The sequence below is a fragment of the Corvus hawaiiensis genome, chromosome 4 (genome assembly GCF_020740725.1).
Source record: "Corvus hawaiiensis isolate bCorHaw1 chromosome 4, bCorHaw1.pri.cur, whole genome shotgun sequence".
Taxonomy (NCBI): Eukaryota; Metazoa; Chordata; class Aves; order Passeriformes; family Corvidae; genus Corvus; species Corvus hawaiiensis.
The window spans coordinates 30,832,875-30,858,627 of NC_063216.1; the positions used below are offsets into that span (position 1 = coordinate 30,832,875).

General features: G+C 39.5%; 1 protein-coding gene across 2 annotated transcripts in view; it reads right to left on the minus strand.

Annotated features, from left to right (window-relative positions):
• TTC26 (tetratricopeptide repeat domain 26) overlaps positions 1-24,999 on the minus strand; it is a 47,887-nt gene extending 22,888 nt beyond the window's left edge. For both annotated transcript variants that reach the window (XR_007203136.1, XM_048301294.1), the window contains exons 1-10: positions 24,817-24,999; positions 24,481-24,618; positions 24,054-24,146; positions 18,035-18,149; positions 8,645-8,694; positions 6,853-6,998; positions 5,425-5,596; positions 4,951-5,025; positions 3,649-3,751; positions 518-573 (exon numbers count right to left, since the gene is read on the minus strand). Coding sequence is in view for 1 of the 2 variants with exons in the window: in XM_048301294.1 (XP_048157251.1) it covers positions 518-573; positions 3,649-3,751; positions 4,951-5,025; positions 5,425-5,596; positions 6,853-6,998; positions 8,645-8,694; positions 18,035-18,149; positions 24,054-24,146; positions 24,481-24,618; positions 24,817-24,819 (951 nt within the window). In the remaining variant the exon portion in view is untranslated. The remainder of the gene's footprint in view (positions 1-517; positions 574-3,648; positions 3,752-4,950; positions 5,026-5,424; positions 5,597-6,852; positions 6,999-8,644; positions 8,695-18,034; positions 18,150-24,053; positions 24,147-24,480; positions 24,619-24,816) is intronic.
• Positions 25,000-25,753: the final 754 nt, after the last annotated feature.

The following is a 25,753-nucleotide window of genomic DNA, read 5'->3' on the forward strand; positions in this document are numbered from 1 at the left end:
AGAAGAAAATTACAGTAGCAGCCAAGGGACACTGAAGTTTTCACTCATGGCAGCCAAAGTGTGATGGGATTAGAAAACGCCATTTATTTAAGGTGTTTAATCTAATCTAGCTCATTTTTATTGAAATGGCTTCAGGACAAACTATATGAGCATCTGAGCTAGCAAATCTGAGAGATGAAAAGCCACCACCAGGCAGACAACTAGCTATAGTCGGAAGAGGGCTTTTACCTATGCAATAATGGTCCATTCTCCAAAATCAAGGCTGCACACAACAGAGCTGTGTTCTTAGTTGAACCCAGGTGGTACAGTAATAAACAGGCTAAGTACTCATATATGCACATATATAATACTTTATGCATGCACATTAAATTTATTGTTGGTGAAGGGATCAAAACACAAGAGTTTTAAGAGTGGGAATGGGGCAAGCTGTCCTCAGGATACCAGTTTTGTATGTGGCAGATTTCATAACAGTTTATAACCTCTGTCTTTACGTGTCATGACATCATTTTCCAATTACCTGTGGAGCTGTAGGTTCCAGGTCCTTAATCAGGTTATAAGCCTCCTGCACATCATCTGAAATGCCAGACATTAGAATGCATGACAACCCATAGCACACTGTATTAGAACAAGTCACTCATCCTCTACAACATTCCCCAAAAGACTAAGAAATAAACCATTTAGACAGGAGGAGAAAGGTAACTATAAATCACTGTGAATTTCTATCACAATGGTGATCGTTTTCTAGAACTCAAATAACAAACGCAGAGTGAGTAATAGCTTCTTTATTACTACAGTTTTCCTAGCAGAGATGGTTTGGCCCCTTTGCTCATAATCCAGTGGCTGCCTTCTCAACAGCACAAGGTCAAAATAATAAATCCATCATCTTCCTGTATTTTGTTTTCTCATATTTGTTTAGCCCTCAAAGAGAGTAGGGTAGCATGATGCGGTAGGGAAACTTCATCTTTTCCCTAGCAATATTTCAGCAGATCCTAATTAACAAGGAAAAAGCACTACTAATATAGATGCTTAAATGGGAAGTTTGAAATCTATAAACAACTTCCTTTCCACACAAGAATTAGATAAACTGAATAGATCCTAAACTTTACCTAAATTAAAAAAGATGTTGGCACTATGGTTGGCTTTGTGAACCAACCTAGTGAAGATCCTCTGTTACTGGCAAAGTTTTGTTAATATAGCATTATACCAACTGCCCACACAAATAAGCCTTATCAAACAAAAATTTTTTTCACTAGAACATACAATCCATGCAGCCATTTAAGGCAATATACATTGGAGATGCTAGGCTCCCACCCATCACCTCTGCTTTCTTATCTATTCCTTTGAACAGTCACGTAGTAAGGCAGCACAATGTACTAGCCAAAAGTCATTACATTTTCTTCCTTTTTTTTTTTTTTTTGTCATATTTTTGGCTAGCTCAGACCACCACCACCACAAAATGACAGTAACCCTTATTTTTATCAACACAATGTAGACCATCAACACAGAACTATGCTTTTCAGGCTCCAACAGAAGCGACTAGCAAATCTTACAGGAGCAGATTACAGCAGGACACCAGCTGACCTCAAACTCTGTTGGGAGTCACTACTCCGAAGAGTTGAAAAAACAGGATGCATGTTTATACTTCAGTCATTCCAGTTCAGAGCATGTATTAGGACAAGCCTAGCTTTATCAGAGACCTTTTCAGTTTTGGAGAGACATCTGTAGTCACTAGAAGTAAGAATTTCTCACTTTCCTAACCAATGCTGCTACCCTAGCAAGACTTAAAAATGGAAACTCAGCCAAACCAGAAAAGAGGTTTTAGTTCAAATTGCCCTTGACCTTCTTTGTCAGTATGCAAGTCATTAGTATATCACAGTGAAGAGCAGAACCTAACTCATGAAAATTACTGCAAGGTTAACAGCATACGAGCAAACAAGACTGATTTTTAACTGATGCATGAGATGCACTTTGTTTCCATGTAAGTAGAACTTAATTTGAAACATCTGTAATTATCAACAATATTACTGTACAAAATAATTGGTAATAGTACCAATATTGCCTATAGTGACATTAGCAACAATAATACTGGACAGAAAGGTGGCTGGGGACAGCAGACATAGATTTACCACTGCCAAAATGTACTCACTAATTTAAGGTGTGACTGGTTCTGTGAATAAGGGGATAATAGTTGATGCTGTATAGCTTGACTTTAGCAATGTCTTTGACATGTCTCTCATACAAACTTGAAAGATAGAACTGGCTAAGTAAGACTATAAGGGTATGGAAAACTGGCTGGACTACCAAAGGACAGTGATCAGTCGTACAAAATCCAGCAGGTGGCTCATTACTAATCGAATGCCCGAGGGACTGATACTGTTGAATAGCTTACTTTTATTAATGATCCAGATGATAGGATAGAGTACTCTGAGCAAGTCTGCAAATGATAAAAGATTGTGAAGAAAGCTCCCGGACACTGAGAAGCAGCTCCATAGGCTGAAAAAAATGGGCTGAAAGAAATCTGATGAAGTTCAGTGGAGGCAAAATGCAAGTCTTGCATCTTGCTTGGTTCGAAACATGCCTGAGCAAGTCAGGTGGGGAGCTGACTGGCTAAAGGCAATCTGGCAGACAGTGCAGCCTTGTAGCAAAGGAGGCCAACTGCACACTGGATCATATTAGCATGAATGGAGCCATCGCAGCAAGGCAAGGAATTCTTTATTTGGCACTTGTAAGGTTGCACATGAGTCTTGTGTCCAGTTTTGGGATCCTTCAATCAAGACAGACATCGAAACACTGGAGTGAGCCCACCTGAGGGCTCCCAAGGCAGTAAGAGGGCTAAGGAGAAACTGAGAGAACTGCATTTGCTTAGCTTTCAGAGGAGAAAGGATCTCAAGGGAGATCTTATCACTGTCTACAATTAACTGATAGGAGGGTACAGAGTAGATGGAGACAGGTTCCACAGAGTGAGAGAAAGGCAGTGGACATCAGGTAGAACAGAGGAAGTTCTGACTGGATGCTTGTCTGGACAAGGCTTTAAGCGACCTGATCTAATTCGACCTGCCTTGAATCACACAGCCAGTCAACCCACTGTAGAATAAAAGAACACAATGGGAGAATATGAATAGCTCTGAAAAATTCAGATATAATTCAAAGAAGCTGGCACACAAAGGAGAGATACAAGAAGAAAACCCTTACCAACTGATTCTGGCTACCTCCCTGCACTCTTTAAGAACTGTAAAGTAGATTTTAATGAAATATCTTGTTCACAGTCACTTTGGTATGTATTTTGTTTGTACTGTATTTACAGAAATGGTTGTCCTTGCCTTGACAGTACATATGCCTACCATTCTCACATATTCAGGCAGAGGAGAGGCCCCCTCACTAGGAACAAATAAACACCACCATCCCCAATGCCATCTCCTGCAACCCAAGAACCTCCAATACTCTGCTGAAGTAGGCTTTTTTTGACTACACAGTATTAAAGCTCCTCTCTGCAAGCCATGGGAACTTCCACTTCACTATTTTCCAGAGGAACAGAAAGTGAAATAAATTACATTTTACTGCAAAGAAAAAAAGCATTGAGTAAGTTGAGGTAAGATGAATTAATGTCATCCCTGAAGGTATGAAAGAGCCAGAGGAAGGTGTATTTACCTTGCTGGAGATAGTAAATCACAAGATTCAGTCTTGCCTCAGGAATAACATCAACTAGAGGAGGTAGGACCTGCAAAGCCCCTTCTCCTCCTCGGAAAACCACCTGCAGAGAAAAGAAGCATATTGATAACCATGTATCAGAATCTTTCCTATGATAAGTTAATTCAAGGAAATTAATCCTTAAATTCCTATATAAACAGTAGGAAAAGGTCAGTGGCTCTGGTATTAGCATAATTCCTGCTTTAATACAGCTATAGAATTATACAGTCTGACAATCTTTATACCGAAGAATACAAGTATTTAATCCATATGTAAAGATTAACTTATTTCAGCTTTTAGCAGCTCAAAAGAGCGACACATTATATATAAAAGATTTTAAAGAATAACATAGTCTGAGAGAAGGGAACACACACAAAATTACGAACTGCTTATGATGTTTTCATGTGAAAAAACTTAGGCTAATGATTCTACATTTATTTAGAATGACACAGGATCCTAAAATGATCAGGAGCAGTCGATTATACTCCAGTTTCACATGACCATTCCTCCAACAAGATCTAATGTACTTATACAATAAAGCACTGGTAAAATTGCCAACATACAAAATAAACAATGCTAACTTACAAAAGTCCAGTTTGAAAGCAGTTTTAATTCTCAGGGAAAGAAGTGTTAGCTTGTGACGACTGTTCTTGAAAAACGACAAAGCAAGCAACTGCCCATCATTAAATATGAGCAATCTACTGTTACCAGTTGTTCAGCAAAATAATAATACCACTGAAGAGTAACCATTAGTTACTCTTAGTGACTCTTTTACTGCAGAACACAAAAGTATTCTGGTTTTATGAGCATCTTTTTTCCTAGAACTCCTTGCTTAGTACTTTTCAGATGAAGGCCATTTTCATGAGCTATCTTTATTCCATTTAAATTGTTCTGGTGCTAAACAGAGTCCAAGGTCACCCTGACTTTTTTCTACTGTGTCTTTACTGAGTGGGCTCCACAAAACATCTTGCAAAGGTATTCTTACACAACATACATTATTTTAATATGCCTTCATGGCTAAAAGCAACAGTATTATTATTTTCTTGACACAGTCTGAAACTGTCAGGGAAAAATTCCAGGAAAAAAAAAAATACACTTGATGGCACATTCATTATACTGGTAGGATTCCTAGAATGGGACTTATATGGCAGCAGAGACTCAATTAACTCTACAATTTTTCAAAATATACCATTTAATGAATCATCATGAAAAGCTCTACAAATGAATGCAGTCCATGTTAAATCCCAGAAATGCATTACTTACCAGATTGTGCTTAATGAGTTCCTTGCCAAACTCAAAAGATGATGAGGCACTGTCTGTCAAGTTCTTGAGCTCTGCCTGGAATTACATACATTCCAAAATTTTAACATAAAACCAAAAAAGCACAGAAGCCTAAGTGGAGCTTCAAATGAGCTTCAAAGCTGCCAGCAAGACACCTCCACTGGTGCTGGATGACGAAAAGATTTTGCCTTTCCACTTCTATCTAACTGTTTTAGCAACTGAGTAATACATATAAACACAAGATCAAAAGGATACTGGGAAAATGGTTAGGCCACTGTGCACATATGTGGACAGATGAGTAAATACCAGGGAAACTGAAATAGGTGACATTCCTAAAAGGACACAGTGACAAGGTAAAGGCCATTATCAACATTACTGATTAAGACAGATACAAAGGAAAAGAAACATGTATGGAATCTTAAATAAAGGTGAGTTGAAGGACTGTCCAATAGATACCTCTGCAGCTTTCCCATTGAAAAGTCGGAAATGGTTACAAGCCTTAAGGTTAAGAGCAATGGTGCTGTCAGGAACTTGCTGAAGATAAACAGCTAGCACTTCCTGGGATACATCATAGTAATCCAGTTTGTAATAGCACAGGGCCACATATACATTCAGAGCCAGGTATTCCCTGCAGGAAAGAGGATTAAAGAGAACCTTTAAATCCCACCAGATAGTTTAACATTTCCCACTGCAGTGCATTAAAATCAGGAAATAAAAAAGAAAGCTCTCACTTCTATACCTATTTTACAAGCACATCAAAACTGGGGTTTCTGAGAAATGCTTAGAGCTTCTCTAGTTTGTTTGCTAAGACAGATTCACAGTATTTTTTTCCACAGCAGCTAGTGCAGCTTTTAAGAATTACCAATCAAACTTTTGGTTTGCAAATCTGGGAAATGGTGGCAACTTCACACCGAGGAAATGTGCAGAACATGAGCACTGTAATTAGCCTGGCAAGAACATGATTTTCTGAGCAATACACTCAAAAGCATTCAATATGTAAATAAAAGTTTGTACTGAGTACAATTATTTCAAAAAGTCCTTGTCATTACAAGCAGTCAAGCCAGAAGAACTAGACACAGAGAAGAGACAAGCACTTGTGAAAACTCTAAGTAAAAGGGTAATTGTTATGAAGGTTACTCATTTAGCTTTGAGTGATTGTTTCTGCAGGACTTGGAGGTTAAAATCTCTTCCCCAAGCATTACGTGATGTATGCATTATGATGGATTTCTCTGAAACATTGAGGAGCAGATAGTACCAAAAGATAGCTGTATTCTGGGAAAGCAGTTTCTATTTTATTAAAAATACTTCTAGCCACTTAAGAATTCAGTTTGTTCCTTGTTAAATTCTGAACTAAAAATTTGCAGAACATAACAGAAAAACCCACTGACAAGTGTCATAGAGGATAAACAGAAAAGGAAAGAATTTCAGTCTTAAAGGAATGCAAGGAACTCTACATAAAACCCCTGAACCCTTCTTAGAAAGGCTACGAGGTGAAGGAGGAGACAGTCATTCAAGCAAGGTCACAAGATTGGACATCAGAGGGGAAAAAAAAAAAAGACAAAGCATATATCCATTATCTTATATGTATCTATAACCATATATCATTTCAGAAGAAACAAGTAACAAAATAAAAAAGATATCAGAATGAATTAACCAACCATTTCACTGAAAGAAAACAACAGAGAGCAGACTTATTTTTAAACATGGGGTTTTCCATAATACTTCGAATGAACAAAATTGAGGAGCTTCAACTGGTGCATATTCTGTGATGGGAAAGGGACATAGTAGTTGTGAAAAATGCCTACTTTCAGAAACCAACCAACTACTTGGAATTTAAATACCACCAATAACCTAGATGCTCCAATAGGGTCTAGAGGTGCGCACCGATTATCCAGCAGAATGCGCTTGTAGATATCAATAGCTTCTTGGTAGTGGGACCGCATGTAGTGGATAGATGCCAGGCTAAGCTGATCTTCTGTAACATCTTGCAGATTCTGGTGAGAGCTCATCAGTTTCTTTTCGTCACTGAACTAAAAAGAGTGTGACACATTCTCAGAAGAGTTCAGCAAGAAAAACATTTTAATTAACCAGGTTAGTTTTGTTCTTGCTGGTAAACAGCAGGATTAATATTAAACATCTGGAAAACCTCTGTTACTTTAAAGTTAATTTGACCAGTGGAGAAAGACAAACATTAAAGAGGCAGATGAGTTCAAACTGAATAAATGTTCGGCTAAAACTAAGCACACATTTTCCTTTAAGGTGTGATTTAGATACAATTACATGTCATGTGCTTTGATGGATAAGAGGGAAAGAGCTGAATGAATTATTTCACAAACAGAATTTCACAACACAAAATTTCACTGTAATTATTCAAGCCAGAAAAAATTTTGCTGTTTATACATCCAAATCTAATGCCTCATGGATAGCAGAAAAACATGAGACTTGCAATACGCAAGCCCTAATTTTCTCAAGTCTTCTTTACAGCACTAACAAATTCACCAGTCTCCAGTTTCCAGTTTAAGTAAATTATTTATTTTTAAAAGCATTGCTGAATAGCACATAAAACACACACAGAGAAGGCTAAAAATAAGGAACAGAGTTAAACATACACATTATATTTGTATTACAATAGTGAAGTTGAGGCTGTTTACCTAATCAATCTACTCAAATCACTTGTTCCACTGCTTCCTTTTGCTGGTTTTCCTGATTCAATAGTAATTATGAATTTCTCTTAGACACAAATTCTAATACTATGTATTTGTTTTTCCACCTATCTGCTAGTTTTCTTCAAATCCTTCTCCTCCCTCTTTCAGCCAGTCACAAAATGATACTCAAGTTAAAAAGCAAGGTAAGTTGCTTAACAGAACTAAAGGCAATGGGCTTCATAGTTTTGGTAAAACCCTTTCTTTCCAGTGACTAACTAGATAAAGAGAAGTTGTGTAATTCCTAGTTCATCACAGACATCTGTAAGTGCCCATGCCACTGTAAAAATGGTTTAAGATTTCTCTCTTAAAACTAACATACATTTAAGCAAAGAGAATCTGACATCAAAGCTAACATTCAGGATTTATACTTCCTTTTAAGTCAGTGTCTTTAGTAGCAGAATACTTGTCAAGTCTTCTGTACAGGATAGTACAAAGAACTAATTTAGGGAAGATAGCTATGTGTGGTAAGTGAAATAAGTACTTAATTGTTGTTGAAATTAAAGTACATTTCGTGCTATTAACAATATGACTTCCTGGATACTGAACTACTGAGGATCAGTAATAGCATATACACCATTTTGGTCAAATCGCTAAGTATAAGAGAGCTGCAAGTTAGGAAAACTTGGTACATTTAGGAAAAAAAGGTAAAATAGTGGCTTCTACATTTTTGATTCTATTAAGGTTTCATGCTACTTGTGACCAAAAATGCCATTACATTCCTATTGTATGACTTATGTGAACTGTACTGGTAAGACTTTCCTTAGAAACATGTTGAGGGGATCTATTCTGAGATCAAGTTTTCACACTTGCTTTCTCCTCCACATTTTTATACAATAGGGTGGTAACGAAAAGTATTTGTTCTTCTGCCACCATAGGCATTTTAATTATTCTGCCTGGTTGCCAGCATAAATGACACATTACGAAATTGAAAAGAAAACAAAAAAAGCAGGAGTGAGGAAAAGACATCATACCTTATGTGCCAGGTGAAAGAGTAAACGGTTCTGGAGACCACTCTTAGGTGCTGAAAGGGAAATTCAGTACATATTACTGTAATGAACTACTCAGGGTATGTCTTTATATTTTTTACTCTCTTTCTCAACAGACAAGAATGCATCCATATTCTTTCATTAACTAGGCCAAATACAGTTCTTCACTGAGAGCCCTTTGCAGGGTATGCCTCAGGGGAGGTTCTACCAATTTTAGAGTGGTTTAGAGGTCTTCCTCATTCCTATCTTCATTCCTTGACTATTTCTTTTGAAATCCCTGTTGAAAATAATTGTTCATTGGCCTCTACCTTCCCTAAGCCTTAAAACTCCTATGAATTGCACTATCATTTCCCTGCAGTGATTTCTGGGTAATTCTCTGGGGGGTTTTTTGTGACATACAAGCATAGCAGCTTTTCAAAATAAAAAGCAGCAATACATAAACTCAAAGCTCCTTCTGTGATGCATCACATATGAAGTAAGTTGTGATCTATAATTCCAGGAATCTTGTCAACTTCTAGTGTATTGAAAAACCCAGTGCTTGCTACCGTTTTGTTAGATACACACATTACATTATACATTTAATATTTCTTCTGTCCTTAGGAAGTAAAGGCACACCAAAGAATTCTACAGCCAGAGCAGGTAAGACTCAAACTAAGATATGGCAAGAGATTTAAGGGGGATATCTTCTTACTAGAGCCAGTAAAGTTAATGAAATTTCTTGCTCTAGCAGGATTAGGAATTCCACTGAACTCACTCCGTATGACACAAATTGTTAACTGCATAGTTTTAAGTCACTAGAGCCTTTTGCTTCACCAAGAGCGACAAATATCCTTGTCAAAAAGAGCTATTAATTTCTTTTGCAAGCAATCTTCCAAAAAGCCTTCCCTTGTTTCCTGTACTTTTCCTAGCCTAATGAGCACTCTCATTCTTGCTCAGACCAACCAGCTGGCAAACCATGTTCCACAGAAGGGGAGTACATGGAATCTTTACAAAAAGCAGAATTACTTACTCTGTTTATAAGGCCACAAAAGTGCAGAGTTAGCACAGCAATAGCCTGTAACACAAGGCTGTAATTCTTCTGACGTTCTAAACCATGAAAGAGGGCTCAAACCACCAATCCCTCTTCCCCACCATCCCCTGAAGATGGAATTTATTTTTTTAAGCAATTTAGGGAGAGATTTCCAGATTTCTTACTCTTTGTCTGCATAGTAAGTAAACTTCATAACACAGTGGACAGTGCCAAAACCCAGGCCATTCTGAACAGACTGGCAGTGCAAGGCTGCCCACCTACTTCTAATAAGTACAGGAGCTATTTCTTCCTTTTTTTCCTTAGCTAGCTGTATTATTTCACCATGTTTCTAGAAAGTAAGGACAGTGAACTGTATCTTTAAAGAACTGCTAGAACAGAAGTCCAAAATACATAGGTGATATGAGAGTACTCACAAAACCACATCTTGTAAGATACTTCTAACAGAGCATCAAGTTGTTAAGAAGCTAAATGGTCTTCAGTCTGGGATATATGTGGGAAATCTCATTAGCCTAATTATTAAAGAACAGGAAGTTTTTCTGATCTACAATAAACATTGTATAGGCAACTGTAGTAGTATAACTGACATGATAGTATGGTTATTTCATCCACTGAGTCAGAAAGTGAGAGTACCTTAACTTAAATCCATGCTCTTCACTCTACATGTTCCCCAGCATTAATTGATAGGTTTTAATATCAAAGTTTAGAAGGGTTGCACATGGAGCCCACATGTGCTTTTGTGAGAAACTTTGACCACAACCACCCTTCACAATTCAAAACATTTGGTCATCAAAGACTCCAAAAATACAAGCAGGACACATTGTGGGATTTATACTGAAAATAACATATCATATAATCACAGTACTATGGGTAAAGACACCAATGTTCCTTTTTTGAGTAGGTTTTCCTTATTTTTTTTCCTTTTTGAGTGTGTTTTAGCATTAATTTCACTGTGAAAATTGACTTGCAAGCAGTACTGTCAAGAACCTAAACCAAGGATTTCTTGTTTCACTGGTCAACCAGTAAGTGCATGCTACCCTTGCAAACCTGGCATTTGATCTGACATCAAAAATATTATTTACTTCTTGGCAAAAGCTGGAGAGTTAGCACACATTATTTAACACCTAAAAACAGGCAAAAGATGAAATCTGAGTTTTGATGGTATGCATGGATACATGGAGGGTGGAAAAATGATCTGCTTTGTAAGATATTATATGATACTAGCTATCTGATGTTCTTTTTAATAAGTTGCTTAAAACCCTACACATATATAACCCTCTCGATATAGTAAGCAGAAATATGGAAACATTCAGTATCTACAGTTTCTTTTCTCTTGGTGCCAAATGCATTCTTTGAGGAAGACAAGGAAACATATGAACAAGGTCAGATTAGTTTTCAGAAAGAATGGAGTTATGAATATTGGATAAAGATGTGTCAATCACTGGAGCAGGAAGTGATACAACTGCCTCATCAGAGATAATGATTTTTAAGGGACATTTAAGGGACATTAGGGTTGTTCTTTTATTATTCTCTGCTGCTACTGAATTTCATTGTCACTGATCTATTAATGCTACAACGAAGCACAATCTTCTTTTCCTGTTCCACTTTTTCAAGACAATGACTACTTTTTTTTTTTTTTAAATCAGCACTAAGCAATCTTGGGATCACAACAAACATGATGACAATGCTGCACGGCAACAAATTGGACCTTGCTTCAGGTCTAGTATTGGCCTTGTATTCAAGCACTGAAATAGCTGGATAGGATGTATCTCTTTCCACCTACGAAACACACTGATATTCCTTTGCTAGAATTTTTGTCGTGATCAGTGCTGTTTTTCCAAGCACTAAAGTCATAGCTGTCATGGATCTGAAAAAGTGTTCTGTATATTTTCATGTGCTGACATTGACAGGCACCTAGTGAAGTATTTGCTAAAATATATAATAAGCAGCTACAGTAAGAATGAAGACAGTTGTCTTCACTAATTATTTGTACCAATTTGGCCAAATTTAGAAATATATCCTCTGAGAGAAGGCAGGTTACCACCCCTCTCCCACCAGGTTTGGGGAAAATAAATTTTCCTCAAAGGAAAGTGAAAGAGATAAAAATTATTTATTTAACAAACACACGGGAAAAGGAAAATAATGCTAAATAATAAAATCTCTCGCTGTTGAGAAAAAACCTGGGAAAGTGTTCAAGTCCTCCCTTTGGTCTCCTCGGAGCTGGGGCTTGGCCCAGGGCCAGGCCCTCTGTGCCCGGTGGAAAGTCCTCCTGATGTGTTCTAATATTGAAGCAGTCCAGCAGAAAAGGGAGAAAATCCGAAATTGCAGGGAAGGAAAAAAAATTCAACTCTCAGTCTCTCTCCGGAGAAAAAGAAGCTGAACCACTGGCCAAAAGCTGACTGGAAAGCAGCAAGCCGGCTGCTTCCTCCCTCCCCTGCCGCGGCTGGAAAAAAAAGCGCTATCTGTGTGTGACCTTGAACAAGCTGCAAACTGCTTTGAAAAAGTTTTGCTCAGTTTTTTTCTTCCCCCTCTCAGGCTCAGTTTAGAGGCATAGAAAGGCACAAAGTTAATTTCTGGGCATAGGGCAGCAACATGGGATACACATCATAAAGTCACCCCAAGACATTATTACAAAAATGTTAAACTCACTAGAAATGGCAGCTGAGACTCTTGGTGGGTTCCATATTGCACCAAAAGATGATGAAATAGAGTCATGGGCAATCTGGCATTTGTGCCCTCTCATAAGAGTGCAAGGCACTGCTGGTTATGCATCCAGCATTAACAAATCCCATCTAGCACATAATGCATATGCTATAGCAGCCCTTCACACATCAACAGGCATAGAACACACCTTAAACACACATAGCAGGAGCTGGTAGGAATGAAGCATGGCTAAGAAGGCTCCATCCTGACAGTAGAAAATATGACCAGAGGAAATCTTATTCTCCTTGTCCCTGAGAGACAACACACTGCTCACCTGAACACAGTAGCTGAATGAAGCCCTCTGTGCCTCAAAACCAAAGTTTTACTGGTGGAGGGGAAAATGAAAGGGAATGGGAAAAATGTTAAAAAAACCCCATGGTCCAGCAGTGAAGTTTACACTTACACTCACTTGAATAGCTCAACTGTTCAGAATTTTCTTGAATGAAATTTACAGAGGATATTGTGAAATTTTACTATTCCCACAAAACTTAAATGGCAGTTCGGCTATGTTCAGTTACTTGCAACACACACACATTTCATTTCAGTCATACTAAGCACAATAAATTAAAGATCATCAAATTAATTGTTCCTGGGCTGTAGCTTCCACTATACTTTAAAAAACAAAACAAGAAAATAAGATTATTAGCTTTTAAACATGATATTTTCACTTGTGCACTCTCAAAGTTCCATATATGAAATGGCTGGTTTGAAACCTCAGCTAAAACGCACCAAAAATAACTACTGTTGTCAAGAAACACAGTAAAACAACAGGCAGATAGTTTTTCATGTAGGTGAACATGCAATCCTAAGGGAAAAAACCCAGTAACTGTTCCATGCCTGCTTGTAACTGCACATTTTAACTGGTGACAACTATTTCACACCGGAGAAACATCACTTCATGAATAAGCAAAACCGGTTTGGAAAATGCCATTGTTCTTCCTAACCCATCTCTGTTCTGCTCTTGTACAATATTGCTCCTTGAATATAGGCTGTAAAATGAGTTCTCTATTCAGTTAAACCACATTCAGATCTGACACATACAGAGATGTGAAGAAGCAAAGAAATTACAAAGCTTTTCCCATCAAAAATTGGAAGGGATGAAAAAAACCCCCAACTTTAATGAATGGTTCAGCAATACAACCCTGTCTGTGCACGAATCTTAAATTTAATTCTAAGATTCCATTTATCCTAAAAAGACTGTTTTTCATAACAGACTTAACTGCAGCCCCACTTATGTGCACATTTTGTGGTTTAAAAGAACAATTTTAGTTCTTATGTTTTAGTTCTTAGTTTCTTTCTTAATGTAAGCCAACAGCTTCTGAGAGCACTATGCAGGCTTCTAAACACTCGAATCAGTTGCCAGGATCACAGTCCAAGTGTGCCAGGCTGAGAGTCTGTTCTTTGGCCTTTGCAAGGCACAGGAACTGTGAATGCAACATGAGAGTATTAGTTCTTATAATGAAAAAAATAATAATTTGCTATTATTATATATTAAACCAAGATCAGTACTTTAAACCTCATTCTCTCAAGACAAGATTGGCTACCCACAGCACAGAAGACATATGTTCAGCCAATGTATGAGAACACAGATGCAAAAGGAGTAAACAAAACATCACTTGGCAGCTTCACTATGGGATGACTACAAAACAACAGTAGCTGACTTGGAAGTAACTCTACCTTCACCTCAGAACCAGGAACATTAGTAACTGCAATGTAAGCGGACAACAGGGAAAAAGGAGAAGCCAGAAATATCTGAAAGGAATTTGGAAGAAAGCCCAGAGGAGGAAAAATACAACTGTAATGAAAAACCTTCAAGGAAGGATTTTCTTTATTGCCTTTTTGCTCTACTTCTTAGGTTATATTTGCAGTAGTTCTTTCTTATATGACTTTTCATATTCAGATTTATTCTTTCCTGAGAGAATCATAGAATCACAGAATGACTTAGGTTGGACGGAACCTTAAAGACATCTAATTCCAACCCCCCTGCCATAGACATGAACACCTTCCACTAGACCAGGTTGCTCAAGGCCCTGTTCAGCCTGGCTTTGAACATTTTGAACTTCTCTGGGCAACCCCTCACCACCCTCACAGTAAAAGAATTTCTTCCTTGTATCTAATCTAAACCTACTCTCTTTCAGTTAAAAGCCATTCCTCCTTGTCCTATCACTACATGCCTGTGTTAACGGTCCTTGTTGAGCTCTCTTGTAAGCCTTGTCTAGGTACTGGAAGGCCTCAATGAGGTCTCCCTGAAGCCTTCTGTTCTCCAGGCTAAAAAATCCAATTCCCTTTGCCTTTCCTTAAAGGTGCTCCATCCTTCTCATCATCTTGGTGGCCTCTGGACTCGCTCGAACAGGTTCATGTCCTTCCTATGCTGGGGACCCCAGAGCTGGATTCACCATTCCAGATGGGGTTTCACCAGAGCAGAAGTGAGCAGAGGGGCAGAATCCCCTCCCTCACCCTGCTGTCCAGCTGCTTTGGATGCATCCCAGGATACAATTGGCTTTCTGGGCTGTGAATTCACATTGCTGGGTTACGTCCAGCCTCTTGTCCACCTGCACTCCCAAGTCCTTCTTGGCAGGGCTGCTCTCGACCTGTGCATCCCCAGCCTGTGTTGATACCAGGGGTTGCCCCAACCCAGGTGCAGCACCTTGCACTTGGTCTTGTTGAACGTCTTGAGGTTCTCACAGATCCTCCTCTCAAGCCTGTCCAGATCCCTATGGAGGGCATCCCATCCTTCAAGTGTGTGAACACCCCTACTCAGCTTGGTGTTATCTGCAAACTTGCTCAGAGTGCACTTGATTCCTTTGTCTGTGTCATTAATGAAGATATTAGATAACATTGATCCTAATATGGACCCGAGGGATGCCACTGGTCACTGATGCCCATTGGGACTCTGAGCTGTTGATCTCTACCCTCTGGATCTGACTGTCTGACCAATTCCTAATCTGCCTAACAGTCTACCCATCAAATCCATATCTATACAATTTAGAGAGAAGAATGTTGTGGGGAACCATGTCAAAGAAGGTAAATGACATCTGTAGCCCTTCCCTTGCCCACTGATGGAGTCACTCCATCACAGAAAGCCACTAGGTTGGTCAGGCAGAACTTCCCCTTGGTGAAGCTGTGCTGGCTGTCCTGAATCACCTCCCCATCCTCCCTATACCATAAAGTTTAAATTAAGTAACAACAAGCTAAGAGATCAATTCACATCTATTATAAAATAAAGATAAAACCTTCCTCCACAAGAGATTGTGGACTATATATCTTGTAAGAATACATTAATTACCTCATGGCTTTTTATGATAATTTCCTAATTTTTAAGTATCCTGCATATTTTTCCGCATTAATGGAACGATGGTTAACAATAATTTCCTTAAGCAACAGCAACAGTACATGGCAAGAAGGAACTTGATTTGATTTATAGATATTTATATGTTTGTGTGGAAAACCTATTCCAGAAAGCTTGCTGATATTTATGTTCCCTTTCATACAGAGATTCTGTCACTGTAGAAATTTAGAATTATAGCTGAAACTAAATTAGTTCTCCTTAATTTGTTTTAGCACTATGCTACTTTCAGGAGCTTAGCAAAGGTGCAGCAATAAACAGTGTGCACTATGCAAGAATTTAGGCAAAATAATCCCAAAATAGCAATGGTAAGTAGCCTAACATTAACACTACCTGTCATCTTTTCTGTGGTATTCAAGGTGGTATTGGATAAATGGTGTTCTTCTAAAGCCTTTACCTGTTCAAAGGAAGTATTTTGCTTCTTCAAGGTATTTGCAAAACCATGGAAGAGACCACAAGATGATATGGCCTCAGCAGTCAATACTATATTGCCAACAGCCATCACTGATGCAGTCCTAAGCTGTTAAAAAAAACCTAAAAGAGGATCTGACTTAAGCAAAAATAAAAAGGTTTAAACTCAATATAGGAAAGATTGAAAGGGGAGTATACCACACTTGGAAGCTTTCAGTGGAGAACAAACAACTGTTACAAATCTACAGCTGTGACTGCTTCCCCACTAAGCTTAAGTAGCCAGAAATCACCAGTATTACAGTACTCACAAGAAAGGTTTAGCACCTCATTATAAAAACTGGCATGCTGTCCTTCTTAAACAATTACATAAAATCAGGAACTGATGAGGAACTGAACTAATGTGACCACTCAGTTATTTTCCGTTCCCTCCCTCAGCTACGCTCCCTCCCACTCCTGCTTTCTTAATATTCCTACCCTTGCCTCCAGCACCCAAGTACCACTAACTGCACCCCCTACTCTGCCACTCACCATACTACTATTAACTAATCTGAAGGGGCATGACAAACATTAACCTTCCCTCACCCCCAGCTCATAGTTAATAAATGTGCATGCCCAGCTGTGTATATGTCATCTCTAGAACGGATCACTGTAATTCACAAGATGTGAAGCGGATGACAGTGGCTCCAGCTGGTACAGGATGCAGCTGCTTGCTTCCTCCATGGTTTAGGTCACAGTGACACCTCAAGCTCTATTGCCCATTTATTTTTAGACTCACTTCAAGTCCTATATTGCAATCTCCAAAGCTCAAATTTGTGGTACATTAAAGATTAAATTACTTGTGAATATTACAAAATTACACACCTCTTTAACAATACAAATCACAAAGCTCTGCATGAGATTTTTTTTTATAATTGAAAACAAAAAACTTTTCCAGTTGTGGGATTCAAACTCAGCATGATCTTTCTGAGGATTTTAAAGGGATATAAGAACCTAATTATTTTTTAAAAATGCTACAAAGCTGTCCTTTTGGAAGGCACTACTTCACATCACAAGAAAGTACACAATTATTTTCTTCCTACCCTATTTTCAGCACAAGACAAGAAGACTAATGAAAGAAAGGAGAAAACCCATCCTTCAATAAGAGTTTTATCCTAAGAAGGCAAGAGTCAGAGGTTGACTGAGATACCATTACTATTAATTCTACTTAAAAAGCACTGAGATACTATGGTTATAGAAAACAATATAAATCCCTAAGATACATAGAAAGTGATGGGCAACAAAATTAAACTATAGAAACATTTTTAGGCAGTAAAAATTGCCTTGGAATCTAATTCCCATTTCTCCTCTTTAAATGATCCCATGCTTGTTCAGATTAAAGTAGAACTGTAATAATGTGACTGTTGAACTTCATCCCTTGAAGAATCAGATACCTAACATCTGACTTACAAGGCAATGAGACCACCTACTAAGTCATTCAAACTATGTAAACAGAACTCTTGTCTTCATCAGGGAGAATGCTGAATTCTCTCAGATGCTTATTTTTTTATAATTTATCTGGCCTAATTTGCTTCATCTGCACTGGCTCAGAGACATGGAATCAGTCAAAAGAAAAGTAACCTTTTGTTGCTGCTTGGCATATGCTGGGTTTTTAGAAATTAATAAAAGAAATTATTTTCCAGATGCTTCTTTTAGTTCCAGCTGCTCCACATGTCCAAGGTATTTCTAGGAAGGAAACTGCATCATAGTTCTCCTGTTAAATGAAAGTTAACAAAACCCCAACCCCAAAAAACTTTGGTCAAAAGTATCCTTTATTGCATACTTTCGCTGGAAATTACTATAAGCGTTCAAACCAATAAGCGGTCTTTTCCAACAGAGTGATACAGCTCACCTTTCAAAGCCGCTTGTTCTGCTTGTGTGTACATCCCCAGAAAGAAGTACGTACAGGCAAGGTTCACCCAAACATCTGGACTGCAAGTTGGTTGCTTGGTTAAGGCCTCATATTCCTGTAACAGAAGAAAAGTTGATTTTTAAAAAATGCGTGAGAGCACATATATGTATTAAATACCATTCTTTCTTCCACGATTTTACAATGTATCATTAAATTACTAAGATCAAACAATTTATTCTGAAGTTCACTGCAGTCCTTACCACAAAATGATTATGTTTTAAGCTATGTCCCTACTTCTTTGTTTACAGCAATATAACAGACCACAGGGACAAGCAGTGCCATAAATCATCACGTATGAGCACAACTTCTGTCAATATTGAAGTTACAGAGATATAAAACATATTTATATTGTAAATATATTATTAGAAAAATATTATTTACATATATAAACCCCAATATATGTAAGTTATAAAGGCATCAATATAACCGGCTTCTGTTGCTTTCCTAAGTTTTCCTCCAGTCAAAGCCTGGGAGCCATAAACACCAGGGAAATCTCTTTGTGAATACTTACTGAAGCAAGTGCTAAATGTGTTTCTGTAAACTTGTAGGTAGTGTCTTAGTGTATATTAAACCCGTGGAAGTATGTTTTAAGTCTGAGGTTATGCAATATAATAATAACATCAAGTGCAGGAAGAAAAATTTTTGTACTATTAATAACTAAAATAAATATTTTAAAATAGTGTTTAATTTTATCACATCCTTTTTTAGCTCCTATTTTTGTGTATGTTTTAAGATTACATATTAGTACAGTGGTACATGTATATAATTTATAAATGTATAGGTGTGTGTATATACATTGGGGGTGCGTACTCGAAAATTTTTTACTGATAGGGGTACAGCAAAAATTGTTTGGAGACCACTGCATTAAAATACAAGCCTATAAGTCAGTATTGCGCAAATTCAAGATTTCCTTATAGATAAAGATTAGTAATTTGTAGTAAATATTAATAACCTGTTCCTAACTTTACCATTTCCCATTTTAAGATTTACAGCCAACAGCTATAGAAAGGCACTAGATACTGGATTCTGGTATTTCTTACACATTCACATTCATTACATATCCTTTAATTCTGCCACATAAACTGCTTCATTTCTTGTTTTTTGTGAAACAGCAAAAACTTAACACTTTAATCTTTCAATCTACCTTTTTTAAACAAAACAAACTTTGCAGCCACTAAACAATTATATTCCTGAAGATAAACTTCTTTTCTCACAGTAACAACAGAGTATTAAACAGGTACTAAAAACAGAGGCAGGGAGATCTCTCAATGCCATTTTTTTTCCTATGTCACATTTCTAATAAATTACTAGGAAGGACCATCCCAATGGAAGTGCCTACTGCTGGTGCTCCTGCTCTTCATCCAGTCATGGAGACAGGCAGCATAAGGCAAAGCAGGCAGAGTCACACAAAGTGCTCACAAGACCTGCTGAAGGAATGTCATCCATATACTCCAGATCACCACAAGTCACTCATTCCTCCCAGCAAAACAACCCCTTGCTGACTCTGTACTTGTTCTCCAAACATAGGAATTGGAAGTCCTCTCTAGCTAGGGAGAGTTTAGCAGATTGAGCCACTGTGGGTGGGAGACTTCTTACCTCTGAGGAGAAGGACAGATATATATACTGCACAAGATAAAATAAGCCATGCCCAAAGGACAGCAAATTCCAAGAACAGAAATATGCTGACAACAATAAAGTTTAGAGTTTTCAAGCATAAAGAATTTTTTTGTTGTTGCCAAGTAAAAGTAAACTGTACTCCCAGAGAAGATACTGGTAAGGAGCACCCTTAAAAGCCAGCTCAGTCTTGCTAGTACTTCAGGGACTAGCTTTCCAACAATATTTACAATAAATAAATATATATATAATAAAAATCATCATAATAATGATTAATAAAATAAAAAAGAAAACATTCACGTAGAGGCCAACCTTTCCTACTGAGGTCAGTTTACGTAGGCCTGTCACGGAGCTCTGAGAGATAGGCCAGTGCTGTTTATTGGGACCATCTGGAATCTTTCAAAATTCATTCAGATTAAACACACCCAAAGGTCTCTTTCGGATAAGGCTTCAGGCAGATAAATTAGAAAAGACAAAGTGCATAAACACAAGTCATATTCTGACTTGGCCATTCAAAGCAAGCAATATATAAAGAGTGTTCTAGAAGAACCAACAGGAATCTATGGAAACACAGAAAATAAAAATTAGGACTATTAGTGCTCCTTATCCTGTAGTTCTGGGCCATGTGCCCAGACTATGCTGTTGCCCCTCTCCTCACTGAAAGCCATTCAGCATCAGCCTCTCAAAGACTACGTCACAAGAACTTTTCCCCCTCCTCTCCAAGTAAGTCAACAAACCCAAACAAACTAAATACTCTCAAACCTGTCCTAACAGTCAACCTGTGGCATACTTTTGCCATCCAGGAGCATTAACAACTCCTTGCTATTTCACTCTCCTCCTCCTCATGCCCGTATCATAAGACACATGCAATTTTCCTCAAAAGCAGGCTGCCAGGTTGGTTGCCTACAACTATGGACATGTACTGACAATGTGGAGGGCCAGCTCAATGCCTGTATTATTTATCTGGATTCTCCAAGCCCATAAACACAGATGCCTAAGAGCCAATAAACAAGCCAACATATATGGCTGCTCCACACGTGCTCAAATGAGGTACTTATCATAACCTGGCTACAGTGATGAGAGAGAAGCCTAGAGAACTCCCAGAGCTAAAAAATCTGTTTTTTACTTTCTATCTTCATCTATCAGGAACTGGAGTGTACCTGTATTCTCACATTTCCCACAGAATTACTCAAGCATGACCAGATACTGCTCATGGATGAACAATTACTCTACTACAGCCCTGTTCCTTCCATGATTTACTGTTTGACTAAAATTACCCTGAGCCAAGCCAGCAGGAGGTCTTGTTCAGCGAAGTGGTGGAATGGCTCTTACTACTCTGCCAGGAGGGAAGTGGCAGATTGGAGAGACTGTCGCTGGCTGTATGCAGCTTGTAGGATTTTCACAGAACAATGCATTGAAGGCTCTGGCCCAGAGAACATTCTTTGCTCTCATGTATGCAGCTGATGGGCCAAAATGGCATTACCACATCCACCAGCTGCACCACGCCAGTATTCTGTGTGCCTAGAGGCAGAGGGTGCAGACTGCAAGTCTGAAACTTGTTCTTGAATCCAACCAAGACATGCACCTGCCCTTGCCAATTCATCTCGTACATTTTTTAAAATACCTCTAATATATATATACACACACACAAAAACATATATATAAATAATAATAAATCCTCACTTTCTTAAGGCCCCAGCTGATTCAATTTATAAGATTAGGCATCTCATAAACAGAATCATTGACCTGATGCTCTAGTTCTGGTACGTGGGTGACACTGGGAAATTTCTCAGAAAAGCTTTAAGATTAGAGCTATGAACAAGTGGCAGCTGCTGAAGAAAGACAGATGGTTTTGCTTCATTACAGACAGTAGATGTGGAAGATTCCAGAAAACTAATTAGATGCCACCATCTACTAGGGAAGCTCTGGTTGTCATATGATGCCAGGAAGACCCAAGCGACCCAGTAAAAATAAGTTTGTCCATGAAGGAAGCTAGTCAGTCCCCAAGGAAGCATTGCATGACTGCTGGAAGAGTCAAGCCCATTGCAGTACCATTTATAAAGCGGGGTACAGCAGTAGGGATGATCCCACCAGGCCAGTGGCAGTGGCATAACCTTTGAGAAAGGCATCTGCTGTTAAGAAAGGGGAAAGTGTAACCCTAGTGAAGCTGAGGTTAGTGCTCTACCTAGAGGATACCTAACTGTTGTTGTGTTTTGTTGTGCCTGTGATAAGAGAATGTGAATTCTCTCACATGAATGTGACAGAGATTTTGCTGTCATTCCCTCTGAAGATATTCCTGGAACTGGATGCCTGTGTGTTTTTCACTTCTTCCCCATTTCTCCCATGACGGCCACCTCACCGCAATTCCCAAGCTTCTCCAAAAGTTGCTATGCAACCAATACGCCTGGCTCGCTATGAAAGTATCATCATTAATAAAAGCATTGAGCAGCGTGATTTCTGGAGACCCTCATCAGGGACACGGAATACAAACCATGAACTGTGAATACAGTGACACAGACTATGTGTTGCCACTTGCAGGAATACACAGGAGTGTGAATCATTTAGATTGTGTGCAATGTCATTCTGGAGAATTCTACAGAATCTTTGACCCATAATATTTTATTTACAGTGCTGTTGGCACTCCCAAAAGAGTGCTCCAAGATCTCAAGGGTGTAGATTATCGAGGAATTTGTCCTTGAGAATACAGCAACAACACCTCTGTAACATAGGAGAAGAGATAACAGCATTTTACACTTCAACATGGAAGCTGATAAATGAAAGGCAGTTCAGTCTCCACAGTGCAATGAGACCTACAACCTTAGAAACTAAAACTAGAGTGTTCTGTCCCCGAAGAAACTAGGCTGGGATGCATAGGCTCATTTCCCACATCACCACAAAATGACAAAGCTATCAGGACTCATCACTGTGCAAAAAACCAGTATTACATCTGAAAAGACAGGCCCTGTGATCTCTCACTTAAAACATACACAAACAATCAAACTACAGATCGCTCATACAAACCTTTCATTGTCCTTTCTTGGGTAGAAAAACGTGAAAAAGACTATGTTGCAGTTTTTAAAGGCCTGAATCAACAGCATCACCTAGTGGTGAATCAAACACCACATGCAAAAACTAATTAGAAAAAAAAGGCAGTTGCCTTTTTGTTGAAAGAAATGTAAAGTCTGCTCTGGCTATGAAAGCATCTACTGGGTATTTCAAAAAGCAGAATTTATTTCAAATGTATTTTCAATTTACTTCTTATTTCAAAGAAATTTCAAGTTATTTTTCATTTGTATATGAACACTTTTCTTTTTTCTAAACTTCCACTGGCTATTAACACCTAATGCCTAGATGTAAATTAACTACAGCAACTGATTGTTCTATTCATAATATTTAAATTCCATAAGTCTACACATGAATATTAATTTACCATGATGTCCTATACTACTATTCTACATTCTATACTGTGCATACTGTCAATTTGATTCACTGAGCATTTCTAGTATCTCCAACAGATGTTTTTCTCTTCAGTTTTTTAAAGGGCAGAGTGCTTTGTGCCTTTCTTACTTGGAAGCTTTAGAGTTTTCACCTCATGGATGCATCTTGTGCATGTGACCATTTATCTAACAGAGAAAATATCATCATTGTTCTATAATCCATTTATTTTCTTTTTATTATTTTTTCTAATACTTTAACATCTGTTTTTAATATTGATTTTGGGGAAAGCAAGTTCAAAGACTGCAAACCCAGTTATACTTCATTTATACATCATAGTGAACAGACACAACAGAACTCTAAGATGCAAATATTAAAAGCTACATATTTGAACAATTAACATATATTTTAGTGACTTAAAGCTTTTGGAAAATAAGACTATCTCATTTAGTTGAATTACCTAATACAAGAAAATGCAGAGAAGAGCAATAAAGTACATTAAATGGCCAGGGGCATCAACGTCTAAAGAAAGAATTTTATCATGCATATCACAGATAAGCTACACAGTGAAGACAAAAGCATTATAAAACCTGAAAATCGAAACTCTGGAAACCTAGATGCAAAAAGGGAATGATGGATTTAGGACATGAACTCTGACATTCAAGAGAACAAATTAAGTTACTGAACCTAGTATCAATTCAGTAGGTAACATTAAAAAAGTTCTATTTTCATAAGCAAATAGCACTTTCTTTTCCAATCCAAACTGCTTTCCACAGCATCTGCCTTATTGCTGTACATTTGTACCTTAACTGGCTAGCAGGGCTGTTCCGTGTTACAGACCATCTTCCTCCAGTTGTCATTGCTCTACCACAACATCCCAGCCTCGGGAAGCACGATTTCCCCAGCTTACCTCCAGAGCTCTCTTGTAGTCACCCAAATGAAACGCACAGTATCCGATCCAAAGGTTGCCATCCTCCTCCTCCTCACCCACGTGCTGTTTAAACTTTGTAGGGAATAAAGAATGTAAGAATTTTGTCAGCTGCCACAGTTTCTAAAGCCCCACAGATAACCAAGGCAATACTAGGCCATCATATATCGCGGATGATTTGACAGCTGTGGATGCTACTGGGGTGGAGCTGCTTTCACATTTCGGAGGGCAGCAGCAGGCAGCCGTCACAGGCCAACCCGGCTCTGTAAGCGGGGAGCAACAGATGCCGCTGCAGGGCCCCAACGGTGCGAGAGGGACACAAGGAAGGGGAACGAGTCCTCTCGCCCCGCAGCCCTGAGGGCACAGGGCTGGAAGCGACGACACCGCTCTACCGAGGAAAGCCCGTCACCTCCAGCAAGGCGATGGCGCCGGTGAAGTCCCTCTGGGCCAAGAGTTCCTCCAGCTGTGGCACCTCCTTCCCTTTCTTCTTCCGCCTGTCTCCCGCCGGCGGGGTACCCCCCACGGCCGGCTTGGCCCGGGAGAGCATCTGGGCAGAGAGCGAAGAGGAGCCGGGTCAGAGCGGGCCCTCCCTCGGCGGTGCCTCCCGCGCCGCGTCCCCCGCCCCGCCGCCCCTCACCATCCTGCGATCCCTCACCGCCCCGCCGCCCCTCACCATCCTGCCATCCCTCACCGCCCCGCCGCCCCTCAGCATCCTGCCATCCCTCAGCGCCCCGCCGCCCCTCACCATCCTGCGGCCGGGCCCGGGCTCCGCGCTGCGCTGGCGGCGCCGTTGCCGGGGTAACGGCGGGACGGCGGAAAGCCGCGGCGAACGGGCGCCGGCTGACGATCGGGCCCGTCCCCAGGGTTCCGCCTCCGCTGCGGCGGACAGCGATCTCCGCGGCGGCTCTGTCGGTCCGAACCGCGCTGGTTCCTCCCCCAAACCCCATGGCTCTTCCTCTCCTCGCCTTTGGCCCTTGGCCTGAACATCCGGGTCTCGCACTTGGCTCGCAACAGCCTCATGCAGCGCTACGGATTTGGGACAGAGTGGCTGGAGAGCGGCCACGTGGAAAAGGGCCTGGGGGTGCTGGTTGACAGCGGCTGAACATGAGCCAGCGTGTGTCCAGGTGGCCGAGAAGGCCAGTGGCATCTTGGCTTCTGTCAGATAAAATGTGGCCAGCCCCTGTACACTCGTGAGGCCACATTTCGAATCCTGTATCCAGTTTTGAGCTCCTCACGACAAGAACGACACTGAGGGGCTGGAGCGTGTCCAAAGGAGGGCAGCAAAGCTGCTGAGCACAAGTCTGGTTGTCCCAAAAAGGTTTTTTTTACCCTGTGTTCAAGAGGCCAAACCACACAGAGTCAAAGTATTTAATGTATTTACAGTTCTGCACAGAAAGGGATGCTAGGTGGCAAGTCCACAAAGCCAGCATAACAACTACCAAAACTTTTCATTGTTTATACATTTTAGCAAACAAAGGCATTAAGGTCCATTGTCTGCAAGTTACATAGTTCTCTTAAAAATCAGTATTCTGTCTTCTATTAATTAATGATTCTCTAGCTTTTCATGCTAATTAGTACACATACTCAGCCTTTCTCTTCTTCTGGGTCGGTGTCAGTGAGTCAGTCGTGATTTACCCACTGCCAATTACCTTTTACCCAGCTGGGGCTGATTCAGCACAGTT